The sequence below is a fragment of the Dromaius novaehollandiae genome, chromosome 2 (assembly GCF_036370855.1).
Source record: "Dromaius novaehollandiae isolate bDroNov1 chromosome 2, bDroNov1.hap1, whole genome shotgun sequence".
Classification (NCBI taxonomy): domain Eukaryota; kingdom Metazoa; phylum Chordata; class Aves; order Casuariiformes; family Dromaiidae; genus Dromaius; species Dromaius novaehollandiae.
This window is the reverse complement of record NC_088099.1, coordinates 114,702,902-114,722,315: the sequence shown is the minus strand read 5'-3', so window position 1 is coordinate 114,722,315 and position 19,414 is coordinate 114,702,902. Positions and strand designations below refer to the sequence as shown.

The 19,414-nt window shown below is 38.5% G+C and overlaps 1 protein-coding gene across 1 annotated transcript in view; it reads left to right on the top strand.

The window, feature by feature from the left end:
* RAB31 (RAB31, member RAS oncogene family) overlaps window positions 1-19,414 on the top strand; it is a 62,474-nt gene that overhangs the window by 27,598 nt on the left and 15,462 nt on the right. Inside the window, exons 3-5 of the mRNA XM_064507202.1 lie at window positions 2,569-2,650; window positions 13,760-13,831; window positions 15,759-15,865. Coding sequence (XP_064363272.1) covers window positions 2,569-2,650; window positions 13,760-13,831; window positions 15,759-15,865 — 261 coding nt within the window. The remainder of the gene's footprint in view (window positions 1-2,568; window positions 2,651-13,759; window positions 13,832-15,758; window positions 15,866-19,414) is intronic.

The window sequence follows — 19,414 nt, the reverse complement described above, 5'->3', positions numbered from 1 at the left end:
ACTTCCAGCTGTTTGGTTTACTTCACCATTTGCGCAGGTCTCTGTATGGTGTTATATATGTCATGGGCTCCCTGGGTGACAATGGCACATATACTACTAAATGTTTCCTTTCTACGTACCAGAACAATTAGGAAATCAGTATAAGTGAAGACTAGTTCCTTTGGTTTTCACAGAAGAAAGACTTGAGGCCAAACTCTGATCTCATTTGTACTGATGTAAATGTAGAGATATTTCGGATTTCCATTAACACAAATGAACAGAAAAATAACCTTGTTCTTTTTTGCTATAAGTAAGCCCCTAAAACCTAAATAATCCTAGAGATCCTTTATTACTGCTGTCCTTTTAATTTATCATATTTTTCATCACCCATCTTATACAGAGAGATTCTGAAGTCTCTTACTCACATGGTGTCTTTCTCTTTATTCATCAAGAGCTTCCCACTTTAGATGTTGCCTTGGTCATAGGACCTTAGGATTAAAATCACTTTATTTCCTGCTAGTCAGTGAAGTACCAAATCTGATCCTCGGAGCGTAAAGAAGCAAAACCACAACCCAGACAGGCTGTGATTTACATGATTACCAAGATGTCCTATCAAGTAATGGTAGTAGGAGTATTAAGGGTTCCCAGCAGTTCTGAGTTGTAGGTATTGTCAGGCTAAGCTGGAATGTTAACAGTGTCTGTTCCCAGATGCGGATATGCTTTCATCTAGGTTTAGGATATGTCGCATTGTCCCTATTTTTAGAAGACAGGATAATGCAATTTAAACAAAATAAAATTAATTCACCCCTGTTCATCATAAAGCTGCCAAGCCTCTGAGTGACAGACCATCAGAAGCCTATTAGTCATGTAGCTGAATTTAATTCCAAAATCTTTTCTTTTTACTATTTTATGAACAAATCTCCCTAGTTCATAATTACCTGGAAAATTTTGAAAATTCTAGATCTCTAGTGAGAGAGGAAGCAGATATATATAGTTTACAAGATCTCTAGTGAGAGAGGAAGCAGATATATATAGTTTACAAAGAAATAATTTGAATGAGAAGGGTTGATCTTGCTTGTGTGTCATAGCTGTTTTAAATCTTCTGTGAAGGACTGATACTGTTTGAGTGTATTGTTCAGGGGGCTAGAAGACTTCTTCAAAACCTCTGCTTTTGAATGCATGAAGGAATCTCAGCTGGAAGTTACTTTTTGAGGTTCCAGAACAATTTTGGACTCCTGAATATAATGAATAGAGGAAAATGGACAGAGAGAAGGGAAGCAAGGAAGCACATAATGAATAACATTATTGATTGAAGGACACTTGTTTGCAGTGAAGGAATTGATGAGAACTTGAGTGATCCTTTAGTTCTAAATCATCCTTTTCCCCTGATGTTGCTGAGTCAGTCTTTTGCTCGCATTAAAAAAAATGTTATTTTTCATAATTATGATAACAGAGGAAAATATTTTTCTTTTTGAGGATTAGAATATAAATGCTAGTTTACATACTAGTGATCCTACTTGTCTATAAAGGCCAACTATGTGAATAAGTTTTTTTTGGTTTTGTTTTTTTCTCCAAATTAACCAAATGTGTTAAACATATGATCCTTGTAATCTACAACAGCTGCTGATTCTCTGAAGTTCCTGTTTTTGAAGCTGTAAAGTATTGCTTAATACTTTGAGAAGAAGTATGACAGCTGAAAGCACACACCCGGAAACCAACCAAAGAAAACACTGCTTTTCTGGCCTTACTTAATATTTTATATGCAATGCAGCATTGTTAAATTTGAGCATTTTGCAGATGGCTGTAGAGGGAAACTCTGGTGTACCATTCCGAGGAAATATTTTGATCAGTTATATGTCATTCGATGTAATTTGATTCTTTTGTAATGACAGCGTGTTGTTTCAAATGCATCTTTGTAAGCTTGTAAGAGAGTCCAGGAACCTTTCCCCACCTGCTTTCAATTCAAATGCTGTAATGGACAAATAGCCTGTACATTTTTAACCTTCTTTCCTAAAATAAGAAAAATTACATAGAGGAAACACAGGCAAATCATATTTCCTATAAAAAATACAAGAGGCTACAAAGATTTCTACATTTAGAGAACTCTTTTCCATTTGTTTACCATGTGCATTTCAGCAGGTGACTTGTCTGGTTCAAAGTAATTAGTAGTTATATACATTTCCAGTCTCCTAGATTTAGGAGTTCATTGCCAGATGTGATGCTTGCTTTCTTGTTCTCAGGTCCGATCTCCAAGATGATGGCGGTAACTAGCAGTAGAAGCTATGTGTGAGTGGCAGGGGTATTTGTGTTCCTGGGCCCATGCACAAAGAACACTCTGAACCTCAGAGACTTTTCCCTTCTTTTAAAATAAACATATATGTATTATATATTTAATCTGATAAGAGTGCTTTCATTTCAAAGGGTGTTTTATCAAGAGTTTGGGGTTTCCCGATATGTAGTCTAACCTAGCAAAAAGGCATAAGGTCTATAGGTAGCATATATAGAATATTGGTGGTCTTAAGAATTTTTGTTCCTTCCTTATCTGGGATTATCAGTAAATGAGATTGGGCTGTTGCCTTTCGTTTGCAGAGCATCCTTCATGACTAAAACTGTGCCTTGTGGGAATGAGCTTCATAAATTTCTGATCTGGGATACAGCAGGTCAGGAACGGGTGAGTATTATTTTGCAGTACCCGATATACAGCTGGTCAGGAGAGGGTGAGTGTTATTTTGCAGTATGTTTTTGTTATACTCATCTCTTTTAATGTGTTAGTTTACAAAGCCTGCTGTGGATTTTGGCTTCCTTTTCCCTGCAGAGCTGTGCCCCAGCCTGTGGATGTTACCTCTGCCCAGATTCTGATCTTTTCCAGCAGCTGGTGCCATGCCATGGGGATTGGGTCAGTCACTTCCTTCAGCACAGCTTGGGTTGTGTCCAACCAGTCTTTAGCTAGCTAGGCAATCCCTCTGTTGTTTCACCAATTTTATGTGTGGCAGCTTTCCTTCACATTGGAAGGAACTTGACATCTAGTACATGGCCTGGCAGGTGGTCTGAACATAGGTGGTGACTCCAAGGTTATCCTGAGTTGGGACACTGAATATGGTCACAATTTTTTTTTTTAATAGTCTTAATGGCAGTAATAATCAATAACAGGCTGACTGTAGAGTTGTCTTAATACATGCTCCCATTTATCTTGGGACATTTGCAAGAGATGCAAAAACCCATGCATGTATTTTAAAGTATTTTCAGACTTTCAGGTGAAATTACACTGTTCCTGCTGTTAGAAAAATGTAACTGTATTCTCATTTTAGGATTGGGAAAAATGAGATGCTTATTCAAGCTGTAATGTGGGTCCTTCTACATCCTACTATGTTCCCCATACCTTGCATGGGAATTGTAGGCAATAAAGATTTTTGCTGTTAAGTGCAGGAAATGTTTGTGTTTTTATTTGCAATGTGAAGCATGAGATAAAGTGTGCCTGATGAAATCCATTGATTCTTAGCAATTCAGTATGATATTTATGATGGCAATAGGGATCTTTAAGAACATGTTTCAAGTACAGCATCCTCCCTTCCCTTGAATCTTGTTGTTCCATTTCTACATAATCTGGAGCTGATTACTGACTACATACGGCAAGTGTGTGTGGAGTTTCAGCGGCCACAGGTAGCAAAGGTTCAGTTTTCTTTCCCATGGTTTGTGTTTCCTTGTTTATTCTCTCTTTCTGCCCCCACCTCACTTTCCTTTTTCCTGCTAGCTCTTTGACACACAAAACTCAGTTCTTGAGATTTAGATATAACAGCTAATATATTTCTCTCATAATCTTAAGAATCTCAAAACATATTAAAAGTATTAGGTTTTTGAAGTAGGTGCCTATTAAGAAGTCGTATTTACTATGCTAAAGGATGCCTCATTTGAAGCAGGAAATCTGTGACTGAGTTCTGACTTTTGGACACAAAATTCATCCTTCCCATCCAGTCTCTTGTGCTTCCTCTCTTGATTGAGCTAGTCATTTTCTAAAAATATGCTTCAGTTAAACATCATCTGCACTCTTTCCTTTTTTTTTTTTTTTCCCCCCTAATCCAGTGATGACGAGCAGTGACCACCACAAATCTGGCTAAATTGCTGTGCATCTATTTCAGATAAATCATGTTACAGTTTTTATGTGTAATCCTGAACTGTAACCTCTTTAAGCCAGGGACCATCTTTTTCTTCTGTATTTGCACAGTCTATTCCCAATCCTTTACTAAGGCCTTTGAAATCTGGGGTGACAGAGTAAATAATGTTGATGGGTGTGAGCACCAGCTACCAAGGGAGCCAAATTTCCCAAGATGAGGACCATGTTGTTCCAGATAGTTCACTACGTTGGAACATCCCCATTTTACAGCTAAACACTTCGTGCTTCTCAATGGTTTATTCGTTCTAACTTATATTTGGGATTCTAGTTACTTATATTGCTCTTTCTGATCTGTTCAAGAACAAATGTCTGCCACTGTTAATTTCTTTCTAGTTATCCTCTGAACAACGTGATTATGCAAAACTTCCAGGCTATCCCAAACTTCAGGCCTATTGCTATTTTTCACAGTGTACTAACAGATAGATGTATTCCAAATAGTGTTTATGCCTTGAAAGCTCTTGTCCTTCCTTTTTTTGCTGTGGTTTTGTTAAGTCTGGATGTTTCCTCAACACTTCTATTGTCTATACTACTGATAACTGTATTTGGGATTTACTGCTCTTTCAACATTGTGTTCATTTGTCTTTGTTCTTCTAAATACAAGGCCAAGCATAGGACTTAGGTGTGCTTATTCTGGAGTCAGGATATTCTATACTTCCCCAGCTGTGCCATTTGTTGCTGTATCTGAGTGCTGGTGTGAACACCTGCCCTGCTTCTCTGCTGCTCTCCTTTGCTTCACAGCCAAAGAGCTTGGGGTATCCTTCTCTCATGCTTTCCAGGCAGAACTTCCTCTGTCTGCTCTTAGACTCTGCTGTCAACAGTGATGTGTATCAGCAGGACAATACCACTTTAGGAGGTGTGACTGAAGGCCTACTTGAGGCTTAAAAGTTATGCTCAAACCTTAAGAATTGTGGACCTGGCAGGAGGTAACAATAGCAGCAGCACTTCTGTACTACTCATTCATATATTTCTCTACGTAACAAACTAGGAAACTGTCAGCTTGAAGGGTTATTTTAGTCAGCTCTGCAGAACCAATTGCTTTGTGTTCATGTGTTATCAAATTAGCTCACTTGCTCTGTTTTTTCAGTGTCACTTCCCTCCACCCAACTATTTTCAAAATGTCACTTTTCTTCCATCTCACTTTTTTCCCCATCAGCCTTAAATTGTTGTCCAGGACTTCAGGACTTAAATTCACAACAATTATGTTATTGTTAGCAAAGATTGCCTCCCCTAAGAACAGTCTCTTCACAAGTTAGCTAATGATGTTTTTATTAGCATATATTTCAGTTCATGATGCCCTAAGTAGCTTCTAATTACAATGCTTAGTCTGAATACCTTGGGTGGCTGCCAGCTTTCCATTTTGCCCGCTGAAGAATATTGCAGCAAATAGTTACGGAGCCTGAGGGCCATGTTTCCAGGGCAAGAATATTTATCTATGTCCTTTTAAAGTTTACTGTATTTAACTCTGAGATGTTTTGTTTAATAAAAGGATCCGCGGGTACTTGAGCCCAGTTTGAACCCTGATAGGAATTACTTTTCGGATGGTGGGTGCGTGTTTTTTTTTTTTTGGGGGGGGGGGGTTGTTGACTTTTTATTGTCTTTTTTTCCTACTGTTCCATTTCCAGTAAAAGACCAGCACAGATATCTATAGCATTTTACAGTCCGCTCTGAGTGACAATAATTGTTCTGATGATTCAAACACAGTGTCACAAGGTAAGGAAGGCCCATCTTTGCTGCAGTCCTGATTGGAAGGTTTCCCGTAAGTTGGCAATTAGGTGTGATATCTAAACTGCTCTTTAAAGCGAAGCATTGTTTCCCTCTGCTCTGAGATGCACAGTTCTGCCACTTTTTTGTACTGGCTCAGATTCTCAGTATGTCTGTTCAGTTCACTAATCCTTCAGAAAAACAACCTGGCAGAGTAAAAAAAATATATATATACATAGTGGTTACCCAGACCCTGAGCAGGCAAAGAAAGGAGGAGGCCACAACGGCAGGGATTTGGGTGAAAGGAGGGACAGGACCTTGCTGTTTGGTAGCAACAGACCAGTTGAAATTGGTTGAGTTATGACATCCAACTGCATCACAGTTTGACTTCTCTCCAGAAACAAAACCCCCTAACTCAGTATTATCGGGCTTTTGCTAGAACTTGCTAGTCTGTGTGGATTCAGTCTCAAATGAGAACAGATCGACAATTCTTAGCATGTGTCTTGCTAACCTAATCATTTAGCTCATAGATGTTTCTACTGAAACCAGGCTATCTGAGAGGACTTAACAGCAAGTATAGATGACTTCAGTTACTTCTGCAGTAAAGACAGTCTTAATTTTGCTCTGTGGTTTTATCTGAGTGACAATGATGGTAGTCCACAGCTTAGTGTGAAGGCAGTTCCCTATACCTGGTGTAAGGACCTTCCCCGAGAATTAGAATCTCGGCCTTGAATCGTGTAGGGAAAAAAATACTCAAGGTTATAAAATACTACATCATATCTAATAGTGGCATTCATGCATAACATTTTTCCATTCACTCTTTGCCAGCTGAGAATTTTGGGAATTTTGTATCCCTCTCTTTGCTGCTTCTGTGTGAGAAGCTTATGTTTCAGGATAATCTGCTTGACATTTCTGGCTTTTTCCTTTGCTTCTCTTCACACACCAGATTTTCTGTTTATTGGCAGCCATTGCCTCAGAGAAGACCAGAACAGGGCCCTAATGCCCAGACTTGCTCAAAGCATAACCTAGAGATTCACAAGCTATGGAATACGTACTGCTGATGCTACAAGACCATGCTAAAGAGCTTGTGCTGTGCGGACACAGTGGTGACAACTTCCAACTCTACCCATGTGGGTGCTTAGCTGACCTGTGCCACAGAAGCAATTAATGCAGCCCTCCTAAACAGACTGCTAGTAACATGTTTCTAGTGCTAGTCTGCCATGGTCTTCACAACAAGAACCTCAGCGGTTAATGGAATTGCCTTTTTATTGGTTTCAGGTTGTAGGGACAGGGCTGAAGCGTGAGGAATGATGTGCTTCAGGTGGGTTAGGGGACAGGACTGAAGTGGGGTTTGAGTGGGTGGCGTGGCAAGAAGGGCTGAGAACAGGAGAGATGGGACATCTGGAATTGTCTGCTGAATGACTGGGAATGAACTGCTGAGTGAGTGAGGGGACCAAGGAGTTTGAGCCTCCTAGTCTAGAAAGGTGAGTGTGTGCAAAAGGAAGGAGAAGGCAGTTGCAGAGCTATGTCACTGCCCACACCCTGATGGCACCCTGATAGGAATCTCTGATCTCTGGAGTAGCTGAGTGGTCTGACTTGTCCACTCAGATACTACATGTGCAGACAGAGAGCAGCTTCTCAAAAATGGGAATGAAATCTAGTCAAACGATTACAGCTGTCAGGAAGCAAATCTTGTGCTGATACGCACCTGCAGATGCTTGAAAAGGCACCATGTGGAAAAGTCTTAGCTATATTCAACCCCTGATGCAAGGTGTGTAATACTCACCAAGTCAGCACTGATTTGATGTGCCTTACTCTGTACAAGCCTTACTCTTTCCAGCTATACTTGTATATATGATATATATTATATTATAAATACATAATCCTTTTTGCAGCAAGAAAAAATAATGTTATTTACAGTCTGGGACAGCAAAAGAAATCCAATAGAGGGTTGTGTGTGTCTTTTTCCATTGGCCGTGGAGCTTAGGGGAGACAGCGCTGGTGTGGCAGTACGCCAGTGCTGGGATATAGCACTATTGGATAGTGTAGAGAGCTTCAGACATGAATTAGTAGTGTTCCCTGGTGTGCCTGGCAGATTGAATGAATCCAGACTGTCTTCAGCAGTGTTTGTCAGTCTGTTTATAGATAGGCAGGAGTGGTAGTTTTTCATTTCTGGATTTATTTGGCCTCTCTTTTGTTTTCTAAACCAGCATTACATAAGACACGGTTAGGAGACTTACAGTGTGGAAGTTTGGGTGTGATTTATTTTGTGCTTTTTTGAAATTGTTTTTCTTTTCTAAGTATTCTGATATGGCTGCTTTGTGGGTTGTTTCTCTTCCCAATTCTGTACTGTTATTACAGGGGAAATGTGAAAAGCATTATACCCCTCTGTAGTGAAATGCACAGGAAATAGAAAGCAAAATGTTTTAGAGCTTTTAAATAGGTGGTAAATTCCTTAATGGCTGCTCTTGGTTCCTTCCCCCGCCCCCCCACCCCGTGCCTTTGCGAGGGCAAAGCTTCTGTTGACTTCAATGAGATAACCAGATCTGGGGTTGCAGAATCCCAAAATATTCCTGGAGTCAACCAGTGCAACTTCTGTCCTCTGGTTATACTGAACTTGCATGCACACAACTTAAGACTGAATTTATCCTCTATGGTACAGGGCTGTACAGCTGTAACGATTGTGCTGTTTATAGTCAGATCCTGAGAGAAAAAGGGGACCTGCTTTCAGAGGAAATTTCCTTACAGACATGTGGCCTCAAAAACGCTTCTTTAGAGGCAGAGATGATGAACTAAAAATGCAAAATGAAAGTGGTGGTGGCAGCAGGGTGTGAGTACAAGATGCCCTGAACCCGGTTTAGCATTCACCAGTCCTTATGCAACTTGTTGTATGTCATATAGTATGCTCTAGGGAGAAGAGTCATAAAGACTGCACAAAGTTATGCAGGTCATTCATTTTGTTCTTTCATATGTGTGTATCTGGTAAAATAGGTTCCTTATTTCTATTGGAGTGGCCCTTTCAGCCTGGATATAGCTATTGAATTGGAAAATCTTCCCCTAAAATTTGACTGTTGCATTGTATGGGTTAGTGACCTCAGCCATACAAGTCATAATCAGACCCTACAAAAGCAGAAGAGGCTTATGAGTGGTGGGAATGGGTCAATATTCCCTGTGTGTCACCCTAGCACTTATGTGCAAATTGGCAAACTTTTTTGCATACTGAATGAGATACACAGAGCTTTTAAATTTGCATCTTAGCTGCTAGTGATAGTTTACTCATTATACAAAGGTGTGAGGTATTCTCAGTGCCTAGAAGGACACTGTGGAAAATGGTAGGATGACTGAAGAATGAAACAGTGGGAGGAGAATCAGTAGTATAAATAGCAAGTCCGTGTACCCTATGACTCATAAGAAAAATGCATGTCATAAATTTATAGATGATTTGGAAACGGAGAAGGAAAGCAGCTTGTGAATGCATTTACTAATCACAGGGTGATCTTGCAGCCATGAGAAGGGGAAGTGTCTTTACTAATATGTATTAGGGAAAGTACAGTTAATGCTGTTTTATATCTAGAATGTTGCATACAAACCTGGTCACCAGCAGTCGGGAAAGGTGAACTCAACCTGGACCAAGGGCAGAGAAAGTGGTCTTCTGCTGATTCACCTCATCTTTAGACTAAAAGAGCCTGGCTTAGTAGCCTGGCAAAATTAAGGTTGAAAGCCTGTGCTCTATTGATATTTCACCTAAGGGCAAGCATTGACCCAGTGCAAGGATGTAAATTGGTCAGGAACACCTGCAGCCTGGAAATCAGAAGATTTGTAGTCATTAAAATAATATGATGCTAAGAGGAACAGCATGGAAAAAAAATGAGTGGTTTTAGGCTGGACCTTGGTCAGTTTTTGGAAGGGGTTAAGTGTTGTGGCTATTTCTGATGGTGGGAGCTGACTGATGACCCTTTCAGGCCTATGTTTCCCCATTACCCTGAGCTGATAGATGCTGGTCCTGGCTCCAGATGCAGTTAGAACTGCCGAAGGACTGCCCCCAGCTGTAGGGCACAGAGGGACTGATGCCTCAGGAAGGTGGGGGGCGCAGCTGAAGAGGGACCTTGGCGTCCCTATTGCAAGTGTGTGTGGGGCAGAGCCATGGGTGGCCGGCCACCCTAGTGTTCAGGCAGTGCTTCTTGAGAAACAGAGTTGTTCTAATGCCAGATCTTGAACTGCTCCTGTTTCGCCTTATTTGCTTGGGAATTACTGGATACAGAAATACCGAACTATAAAATCGAGGTTATAGAAATTGGAATTTATAATATGGAAGGTAACCCCATGAGATATAATTTTGTGAACCGCTTTTTTGTGTGTCACTTGTTTTGGGCTTCTGTCCCACATTTGGTCCTTGGCAGGTGAAAAATGTGCACATTAGGATCTTGTATCCCTTTAATTAATTTTGCATGACTCTTTTTCCAGGTAATTAGGCCAGGAAAAGGTTCAAGACTTTTCTTTATTATTTGCATAATACTTTTACTGATATTTTTGTGATCTTTGAAACTCCATGCTCATAAAGCACATTTGTTAAGAGAGTCTATTATTAACGATGAAAGTTATTCTGGAGTACAAATTTTCAATCCCCGTTGATTCATTCAGTATTGCAGAGAGTCTTTTTATGTTTTCTCATGGACAACAGTGATTTCTTATGGTATTTGTTACTAGCACACTTTCAGTTTGTATTGAACAATTTCAAAGTACTTTTTTCCTTGCAGACCCTAAGAAATTGCACTAAAGTGTATTTTGATACAATTTTGGTCACTTCAACGTAGAGCGTGAAATCTTGAATTTCAATTTTATCTAAATAGGAATATAAACTTAAATGCCAGATGAAATCATCACTTGATTTTTTTAAAAAAATGTTGAAGCTACATGCACAAATATGGATGAAAAGCGTTCTCTTCTTAACATGCCTTATAGCTAAAACATTACTATAAAATAATGAAAGAGGAAATAACTGTCCTGTCAGCTGAGCAAGCAAATAGATTTTCAGTACATTAGAACAGGAAGGTCATAATTGTGTGTTAACAACAACTACTGAATACGAGTGCTTTTCAGAGGCAATGGCTCTTCTGAATCTACCTTGCTGTAGTCTTGCTGTCTCTCCTTCTAAGCTTGTGAGGAGTTGGAATATTTAAGTAGATTTCTCTGCTGTTTGAATCAAAGTAACTTTTCTCCTGCATACTGTGGCTCTGCTTGCCACTTTATTGTTTCTTGACACAAAGAACAGGTCAAATGACTTAGTTTGGTGTCTTTGTTATTGAAATGCAACAAGTGATTAATTAGTGATTAACAAGTTAAAGTGATTAATTCACACAGATGGCACTTAAAAATATCTCTCAAAATCTTTTAAAAGAAGTTCTTTGTTTCTGCATTTGCCAGTACTGATTGAAATGATTATTGCTTTCATTCCAGGAAAAAGGGTAAAAATGACCGTGGAAATAGACTGCATCTGCAGAGATGTGCACAAAGCAATTCTGCAAGTGTGGAGCTATCCGAGTTTGATTTAAATGTGAATGTGAATCTAGCTTCTAGTGATCCTGTCCTTCCTCCTTTTTTTTCCAGTGACTTTCTCACTTCCTTTCATCTCAGGCTGGGGCTCCTCTGATGCACAGTGAGCTGGTTTGGGAATCCATTGACTTTCTCACTTCCTTTCATCTCAGGCTGGGGCTCCTCTGATGCACAGTGAGCTGGTTTGGGAATCCAGTTAAAAATTAATCCTACCAAAAAAAAAAAATGTTAGTTTACATTCAGATTCCTTTAAAAAGTACTTGTCCAGCATCCAATGAAAGAAGCTTGGGGTTTTTTGTATGTATTTTTTTCTTTCTGGCGCTAACATTGGCAATGTTCTCCAATGAAACAGCTATTATGGAAAGTGTTTTTGTCATTTGGTCAAAAGAACAACAGAGAGAAATTTCCAAGAAGTTGTACAGGTTCTTAATGTGCTTTCTGGGCCAGCATGAATGGAATTCGAAGCATGTGAGTTTGACTCCATGGCTCCTGTGAAGTGTGATTACTGTTATCTGAGAGCCCTTTGTAAATTCATGAATACTTTGTAATCTAGATTAAAACTAAATCAGCGTATGTAGGATGTCCTTTTCCCAGAAGTTTACAGAGTGGGAGGGGTTTGTATACACAGTGAAAAGTCAGATCTGCTCTCAACAAATAGGCTCTGTAACATTTGGGGTGCTTTAACATAACACACTGGAAATTTCTGCAATGGACTGGGAGGCTAAAAATTCTGGAAAGAATTTATTGCACTAAACATGTACTAAAGCCACTCTCTAAAAGCCCAGAAAGCACATGTCTACCCAGCTCACTCAAGATCCTGGCTGATCACTTTTCCTCAGACCTAGCTTCTTGATTGATGCCCCTTTCTATTCTCATACCCCTTCCTGCTGTTTTCTCCTATTAATGAGCTATTTCACCTGCTTCTCTCCCCAATACACTTCAGCACTTGACCATCTGTCACTGTTGGTGTAGTATGCATCCTTACTTGTAGGAGAGAGTATCGACCTTGAACTAGAATGCATGATCTGTGATAAATACCTTACAAATAGGCAAATGGTCCGAACTCATATTCTCACAGATAACTTGCTTTATGTGTTGCATGTGAAACAGCATGACTGTGGAGCCTGTGTTCCTAATAAAGTGTTTGGTGAAAAATTACAGGACAAGAAAAATGACTAGATAATATTATCAGGAGTGAAATAATATTTCTGCTTGCTTTACATTGAAAAATTGCTTCAGAGTTAATATTGGATGAAAACGATAGGGCAGGAATGCGTACATCCTCAGGCTATTATTGGAAGCTTCCTAAATACTTGTACTACCTAAGTCTAAATGCTCAGTTTTTAAGTACGTTTCTGAGGCAAAGATATGTTTTGCTGTAAATCTGCAGTGGTATGCAATATAACACATGGGTCTGTGCACATTCACTGGTACTGAGATTTATATCCTGCCCTAATACCACAATTGATTTAGGAGTTGATCTTGGTTAGTAGCTGCAGCTTTATATGAAGATTTTACAGATCACTCTCTGTGCAAACAAAAATGTGCAAAATGGCTCTGTGAGTACAGTGAGACTAAGCATATTTTTCAAGAAAGATTATTTTTGGTATCCTTAAGAATAGATTTTGGTGAATCAGCAAAAAGACTTATTGACTGCCTTTCTCTGTATAATTATAAGCTCAAATTCTAAACCAACTGCTTAGTCATGGTAAGTTATGAAAATTATGCTGTTCATTGGCAAGCTGTTTTTTTATAATAAATGTATTTATTGCTCTTTTTTTTAAGGTTGTTTCCCTTGGGGGAAAAAATAGCTGAAGAGACACAAATCACAAGAATCTGTGTTTTTCAAAATAGGTATTATAGTATAGGATAACTAAACATGACAGGTGTTAATAGTTTTTTGAGAAGTTAATTTTATCTGAGTGATTTGCAGCATTTTATAAACCTCAACCCCAGACTGAATTCAGTGTGCTACAACTACAAAGCAAAATTTTCCTTTTTATTTTTTTCTGTGTAAGAGGTATATGCTGTCAGGTATGGCTCCAAATATAGGTGAATTTCACATGAAAACTTTTATTCAGCGTCTATACACTATAATGAAAAAGATACATGGAACTAAAGTGCTAATTAGATAAATAGAGTGTGATGAAGAACACCAGGAGATAAGGAAGGTCTGTTTCTTTGGGATTTAAGCAAAATTAGAGATGGGCAACAACTGAAGAGGCCTGTTCTCTATTGGAAGAAAGTCTGAGGTCTGGTTGTGGCATGTTTTTGTGACCTGGCAAAATGTGATAATCCTGATTTATTCATGATGTTTTTTCTTTTTGGGGGGCGGGGGTGGATTTGTTTTAACAGTTTCATTCCTTGGCTCCAATGTACTATAGAGGTTCAGCAGCAGCTGTGATAGTTTATGATATCACCAAACAGGTAAGACTTTCTGTACACTGTTTCTCTGTGCTAACTACTCCATTTGGATTTTGAGTTAAAAAAAAGTTTGAGTTAAAACGCACAGCTACAGAAGTATGCTTATTCCTGTTCATATCAGTGTTCATATGCTTGAGTAGTTTGTGTAGATTTGGATGGGGGTGCCTAGCTGCCTTAAAAACTTAAATGTAAATCTCTGCTTCTATGTTGTTTAAAATTTGTTCAGACAAAGGTTTGAGACCGTGTTTTAGAGAAGTTGCTTTGAATTTCCACTGGTTAAGTAGACAGCATGATATCCTGCAATACCGCTCCCCCTGCAGCCTATATTCTCTGTATGAAATTGAATTTTTACTACAAAAAGCAGCTAGCTGCTTTGTTAACTGAACAGAAATTCTATTGTTTGTATATTACTGCTTTTAAAACTAATTATTTTTAAGTACGCATATAATCTTACATTTGCATTGAGAAACTGAAGTCTTCCATGACTGCTTTATTTTGAAAAAAGTAATGAAGTAGTAAGTCTCTGACCTTTTTTCAACATTATTAGTTTGGAATGAAAATTGTATTTTCAGCTCATAAACTGTTTTTTTCATTGCTCAGGCAGAGGAGGCTAGGAAGCTCTAACTATACTCCATTTTCACTGCTTTTGAAAGAAATTCCCGCTGATAAAGTTGCGTTAGAGAAGGCATTGATAAAGGGATGATCAAGATAGTTCATTTATATTTTTATGCTTTCTTGCAAATTAAATTATTTACTACTAGGTTGGGAGGGCTGGGTTGGTTCTCCAGTGTGTAACTGCAATGATCTGTTGCTGATGGTGGCGGCCACTGCACAGTGGTACTGTTATCCTTTGCTAATTTGCCAAGAAAGCATGAGGAAGAGTGAATCATCTCATAGATTTTTATTTTTCATTTAAATAGTTGATAGTCTGATAGTTAATCTTGTAATGCATTATAAGAATAGAACTATGTTCTGCCAGCCTTTCTCAGATCTTCTGTGGAACAACTAGCAGAATGAAGAGAGGAAGATGAATGTGTATTTCACTTTTTGATGCTTAATACTCAAAGAGTTGACCATGATAGTGGAATGAATGTTTTTTCTTTTTTCCCAAATGTCTGGCTGTGCTGTTCACTCAGAGATACAGGTTCAGCCCTTCTTGATTTAGGCCGAACTTGCATGTGCACTTCTGATGGGAAAACTTGGCTTATAATATATTTGGGAGCTCTGTTTGAGTTTCACTAACAATCCCAGCCATACACTAAAATCAGACTCTCTAGGAACAAGAGTGATTTTAATCCTATTAGTCCATTAGTATAAGGAAATAGAAAATTTACTATTAAAAGGTAGGCAGTCTCAACAAGTGTTTGAATTTTGTACTTGGAGGGAAAAAGTCAGATGAGCTGTCATCTAGCTCTTTGGTTTACTAAAGAGTAAATTGAGGTTTACCAGGTCACAGAGTTGGAAATGCTGGTGGTGGAGGTGATAGCTTTTCTGGATGCTGCTGAAAGTATGACAGTGGTTGAGATGATAATCCACTGGCTAGAAGTTGAAAGTAGTCAAGTGAAGCTCACATTAACAATAAGAGAAATTAGCTACTAGCCAAACTTAAAAGAAGAGCTGGGTGGTTTCTTCAGCAGTGAAAATTTAAAAAATCAGCATTGAACGTTTTTCCTTAAAAAAGAAAAAAAGAAAAAAAAAAGTAAGTTTTTAAATTCAAGCAAGAATTAATTTAGGGAAGTCTCATGACTTCAGGTTTGAAAAACAGATGGCATAGTGATCCTCTTTTGGCCTTATGATCTGTGAGATTATCATTGCATTAAGACCATCAAAGCCCTGTTCCTTTAACTTAAAAAAAAAAAACAACAACAACAACAAAAAAAAACATCAGAGGAGACGAGGCTGTTAGCTATTTTTTATTTCTCTGATTTAGGATTCATTTCATACTTTGAAGAAGTGGGTGAAAGAACTAAAAGAACATGGTCCTGAAAATATCGTAATGGCCATTGCTGGAAACAAATGTGATCTATCGGATATCAGGTAATACATTTGTTTTTCTTGTAGCTTTGATTGCTGTTTGTTTTTACAGATAAGTTTTCTTTGTTGTTACCATAGTATAACATTTTGGTCATCCATATTGCGTCTTTTCTAACACCAGTCATCCTACCAATACGTTTGCTTTCAGTGATGTACAGCTATACCTCACGAGCAGCAGCACACCTTGAATTATATATATATTTTTTAAATCTCTCTTTTGCTGCCCTTCCTCTGTATTTGTTTAGTCTATACCCTCTAGGTTCTGAATCACTGGGAATGGAAAACTCTTCTTTGTTTCGCCTTTTTCTTTTTTTTCTATTCGTGTTAAAAGGTGCAGCACATACTAAGCTATGAGCAAAATCAAGAATGTAAGCATAGAAGGATGGACCTGAAGTAGAATGATTTTATTCACAGAGTAGCTTTGTGAACTTGTCACGCTTTGCGACAACTGAAACCATCTGATCATTTAACGTAACTGATTGTAACCGGTGTCATTGTAAATTGTTTCACAACAACTCAGGCCTCTCTTGTTGTGGAGTGATAGAGATGCTGCATTTTAATCAAATGAAGGCTTAATACTAGATGTAGACAGTTTTTTTTGTTTGTTTGTTTGTTTGTTTTTTTGTTTTTTAAAGAGTGTAACCTCACGCAAGGCTTGAATCCAATGTGTAAAGCAAAGAACTTCCTGGGTAAATAAGGGGAGAGCTAGATTCAACCACCCTGCAGACAAACCAAGATGATGCTATTTGTGATGCGTTTGAAGCTAGATTCACTCTTCTGCTAGTTGGCTCTATTTTGGATTTGTTTGTCCTTTCTGGAAATGGAAGCACACTCTGCTGCACAAGAGTAATCCTTTGTGGCAGGCCATAACATTCTGTTGTTTCTTGCTTCGGCTCTGAGTATAGACTTAGCGGCCACATTTGACACTTTCCTCATAGGACCTCATAGGCTCTCTTTATGGTTCAAATATATTCCCCTTCCGTTTTATAGTCTTTACTTTGGCCTAGGTTCACCACAGCCCTGATGCATATGTGTAACTTCAAGTACTTGATACACTGCTTTATTGAACCAAGGCATGTGGATGGACCTGTGTTGGTTTCCCCTCCCCCCAGCCTGTCACTTACCAACCAACACAAACCAAAAAAAATGACCGCTTTCTGTAAGACCTGAACAAGCCCTGACCGTACAAGATTCCTAGTTTCTATTGGCCTAAAAGTGGGGGACACAGATAGTGTATTGCCATTTCCTACATGATGATGTGATCAACTTGTCAACACTTGTCAATCAGCTTGTCAACACTGTGAAAGCAAGTCATATAATATAAGACAAAAGGTTTCCAAATGTGAGGTAAGAAAGGAGAATTATAAAAATAGAAACAAAAGAGAGCACAAATTAGAGCTTTTGGTTGCCCTGAGACTCACTTTAAATTTATTGCTTAAATGTTCTCATCAATACATTTGCTTGATTAAATCAAGGGTGATAGGTTTGGAGATTGTCAGAAATGGCAATCAGTGCAAATGAATCCATAAAGTGAGTTAAAAGGTAATACTGTGCCTTTTGGTGGTCTGTGCCATACCAGGAAGCTTTTAACTGCTGCTCTACCACAGACAAGTTTACATAGGGAGATGAGAAAAACTTGCACTGCAAAGTGGTGTGAGAATACCATGGTTTCTCACAGAGTGACTGTTTTCCCACCAACTGTTGACTGACCATCTATTGCTTGCTCCTGTTTAGTCAGTACAGCTCCTCCATGCACAAAATGTTCTGGTGTTTGCATGGTGCTCATTGTCCTCAAAATAGCAAATGCCTCTTACTCATTTTGGTTTTTAAAATTTTTTTTTAATAATTGTGAACAGTTCTGGGAATTTTTTTTTCTTCATGCAGTTATTCTCTTTGCATCTCCCAGCCTTTTCTGTGCCTAAAGTCCTTCAGTGATGTCCGGTTAAAGAGATTTTGCTGGACAAGTAGAGCAGGCTATATTATATGTGATATGTTTTCACAGTTCTTCTAGAATTCTGATTGTTTATGCAGTACATGCAGTGGTATGTATTCCTTGACTGTTTTGTGTCTTAAAATTGACTTCAGTAAAAATGATTTTAGGTGAAATATTTCAATAATTTATCACATTTTTCTCTAGCGTGTAGGAAATACATAGGCTTTTGAATTCAGAGAATTTAAAAACAAGATGATGTGAGCATACAAGTGCAAGCTTGTAGAATGCTTTTTTGGCACCTCGCTTTGGATTTATAGACCTTTTGGCAAATGTTTTGCTGGGTATTAGAGAGACAGCTGCTTTTAAGACCAACATGAATAGAAGCAAAGAGGACAAGCTGACCAGGTCCCAGGTGATTCGCTTCAGCCATCTCTATCACTGTAGGAGATAATGTAAGGAGGAATGAATGGGAATCAAAAAGAACTTATTATTTTCCTCTGGGAAGAGGCTGGCACTATTTCTTACAATCATTGACCATGTTACCCTCCTCATTTAGCATCTAAAATTTGAGTTAGAGCTGCCAAGATAGATTTGGGACACTTAGGATTCATGCTGCTCTTCTCAGTGTTGTTAATAGGCTCTCAGCAGGTCTTGGCAATCTATCGAAATAGATTTCTTCCCTGACTTTGAAGAAATTTCTACTGGTGGACAGGCAAATTTGATGAATATAAATACTCATTTTTGGTATTAACTCTAGTACTGTTGAGTGTTTGGCGTATTTTTAAATAATAGTCTCTTCCTTCTGACAAGTCACTGAAAAATAGTCTCAAAGAAAGGAGCTGAGACTTGAATATTAAAATGCTGTAAGCATCCAAAATATTTTTTGAGCAATATAGAAGTCAATTAGTCATAACAGAAACTGAGAACTAAAAATTGTCCTAACTTTCCCCGTAGCCCTGGAACAATACTCTCTCAACACTCCACTGAAGGTTCTTGCCTTCTTGCTGCTTCACCCTGCCTTATGTTTATTCATTTTGTGGCTTAGAACTCGAGCTTTTACTTTCAGACAAAGTAGAACCTTAGCAATCTTGACATTTAGGTTACAATAACTACATTTGATGGATACAGCCTTTCAATCCTGGCAGCACTGGATGGCGTGCTTATTGCCCACTTGTAGTGGAAGCTTATAGACTTTGTTTAGAAATGGTGTCAGAAAAGGCTAAGACGTTTCATGGCACTTCCTAGGAGTATCGTCACTTACTGCTGTTTTACCTTTGCCCGGAATTCTGAAGTTTGCTTTCTCCTCTAAATTAGAACAAGATGAAAGTCTTCGTTATGTAGCCCTGTGTTCCCAAATTTCTTTCATTGCCGTGGTTTGAATATTATGTAGTTAAGTTCCCTTTTTTTCTTTTTTTTTTTTTTTTTTTTTTTTATCTCCACAATCATCAGCAGATGGTGGTACCTTTCATAATAAAGGCCAGGTGCCATTTCAGAATTAGTAAGGGGAATGCTGCCTTCCCTGTGTCTTTTGGAATAGGAAGATGCAATTACAGGAAACAAGATGTAAATCCAGATACTGAAATTGCAGCCTAATTTTTGGAAACCATTCGTAATAGATC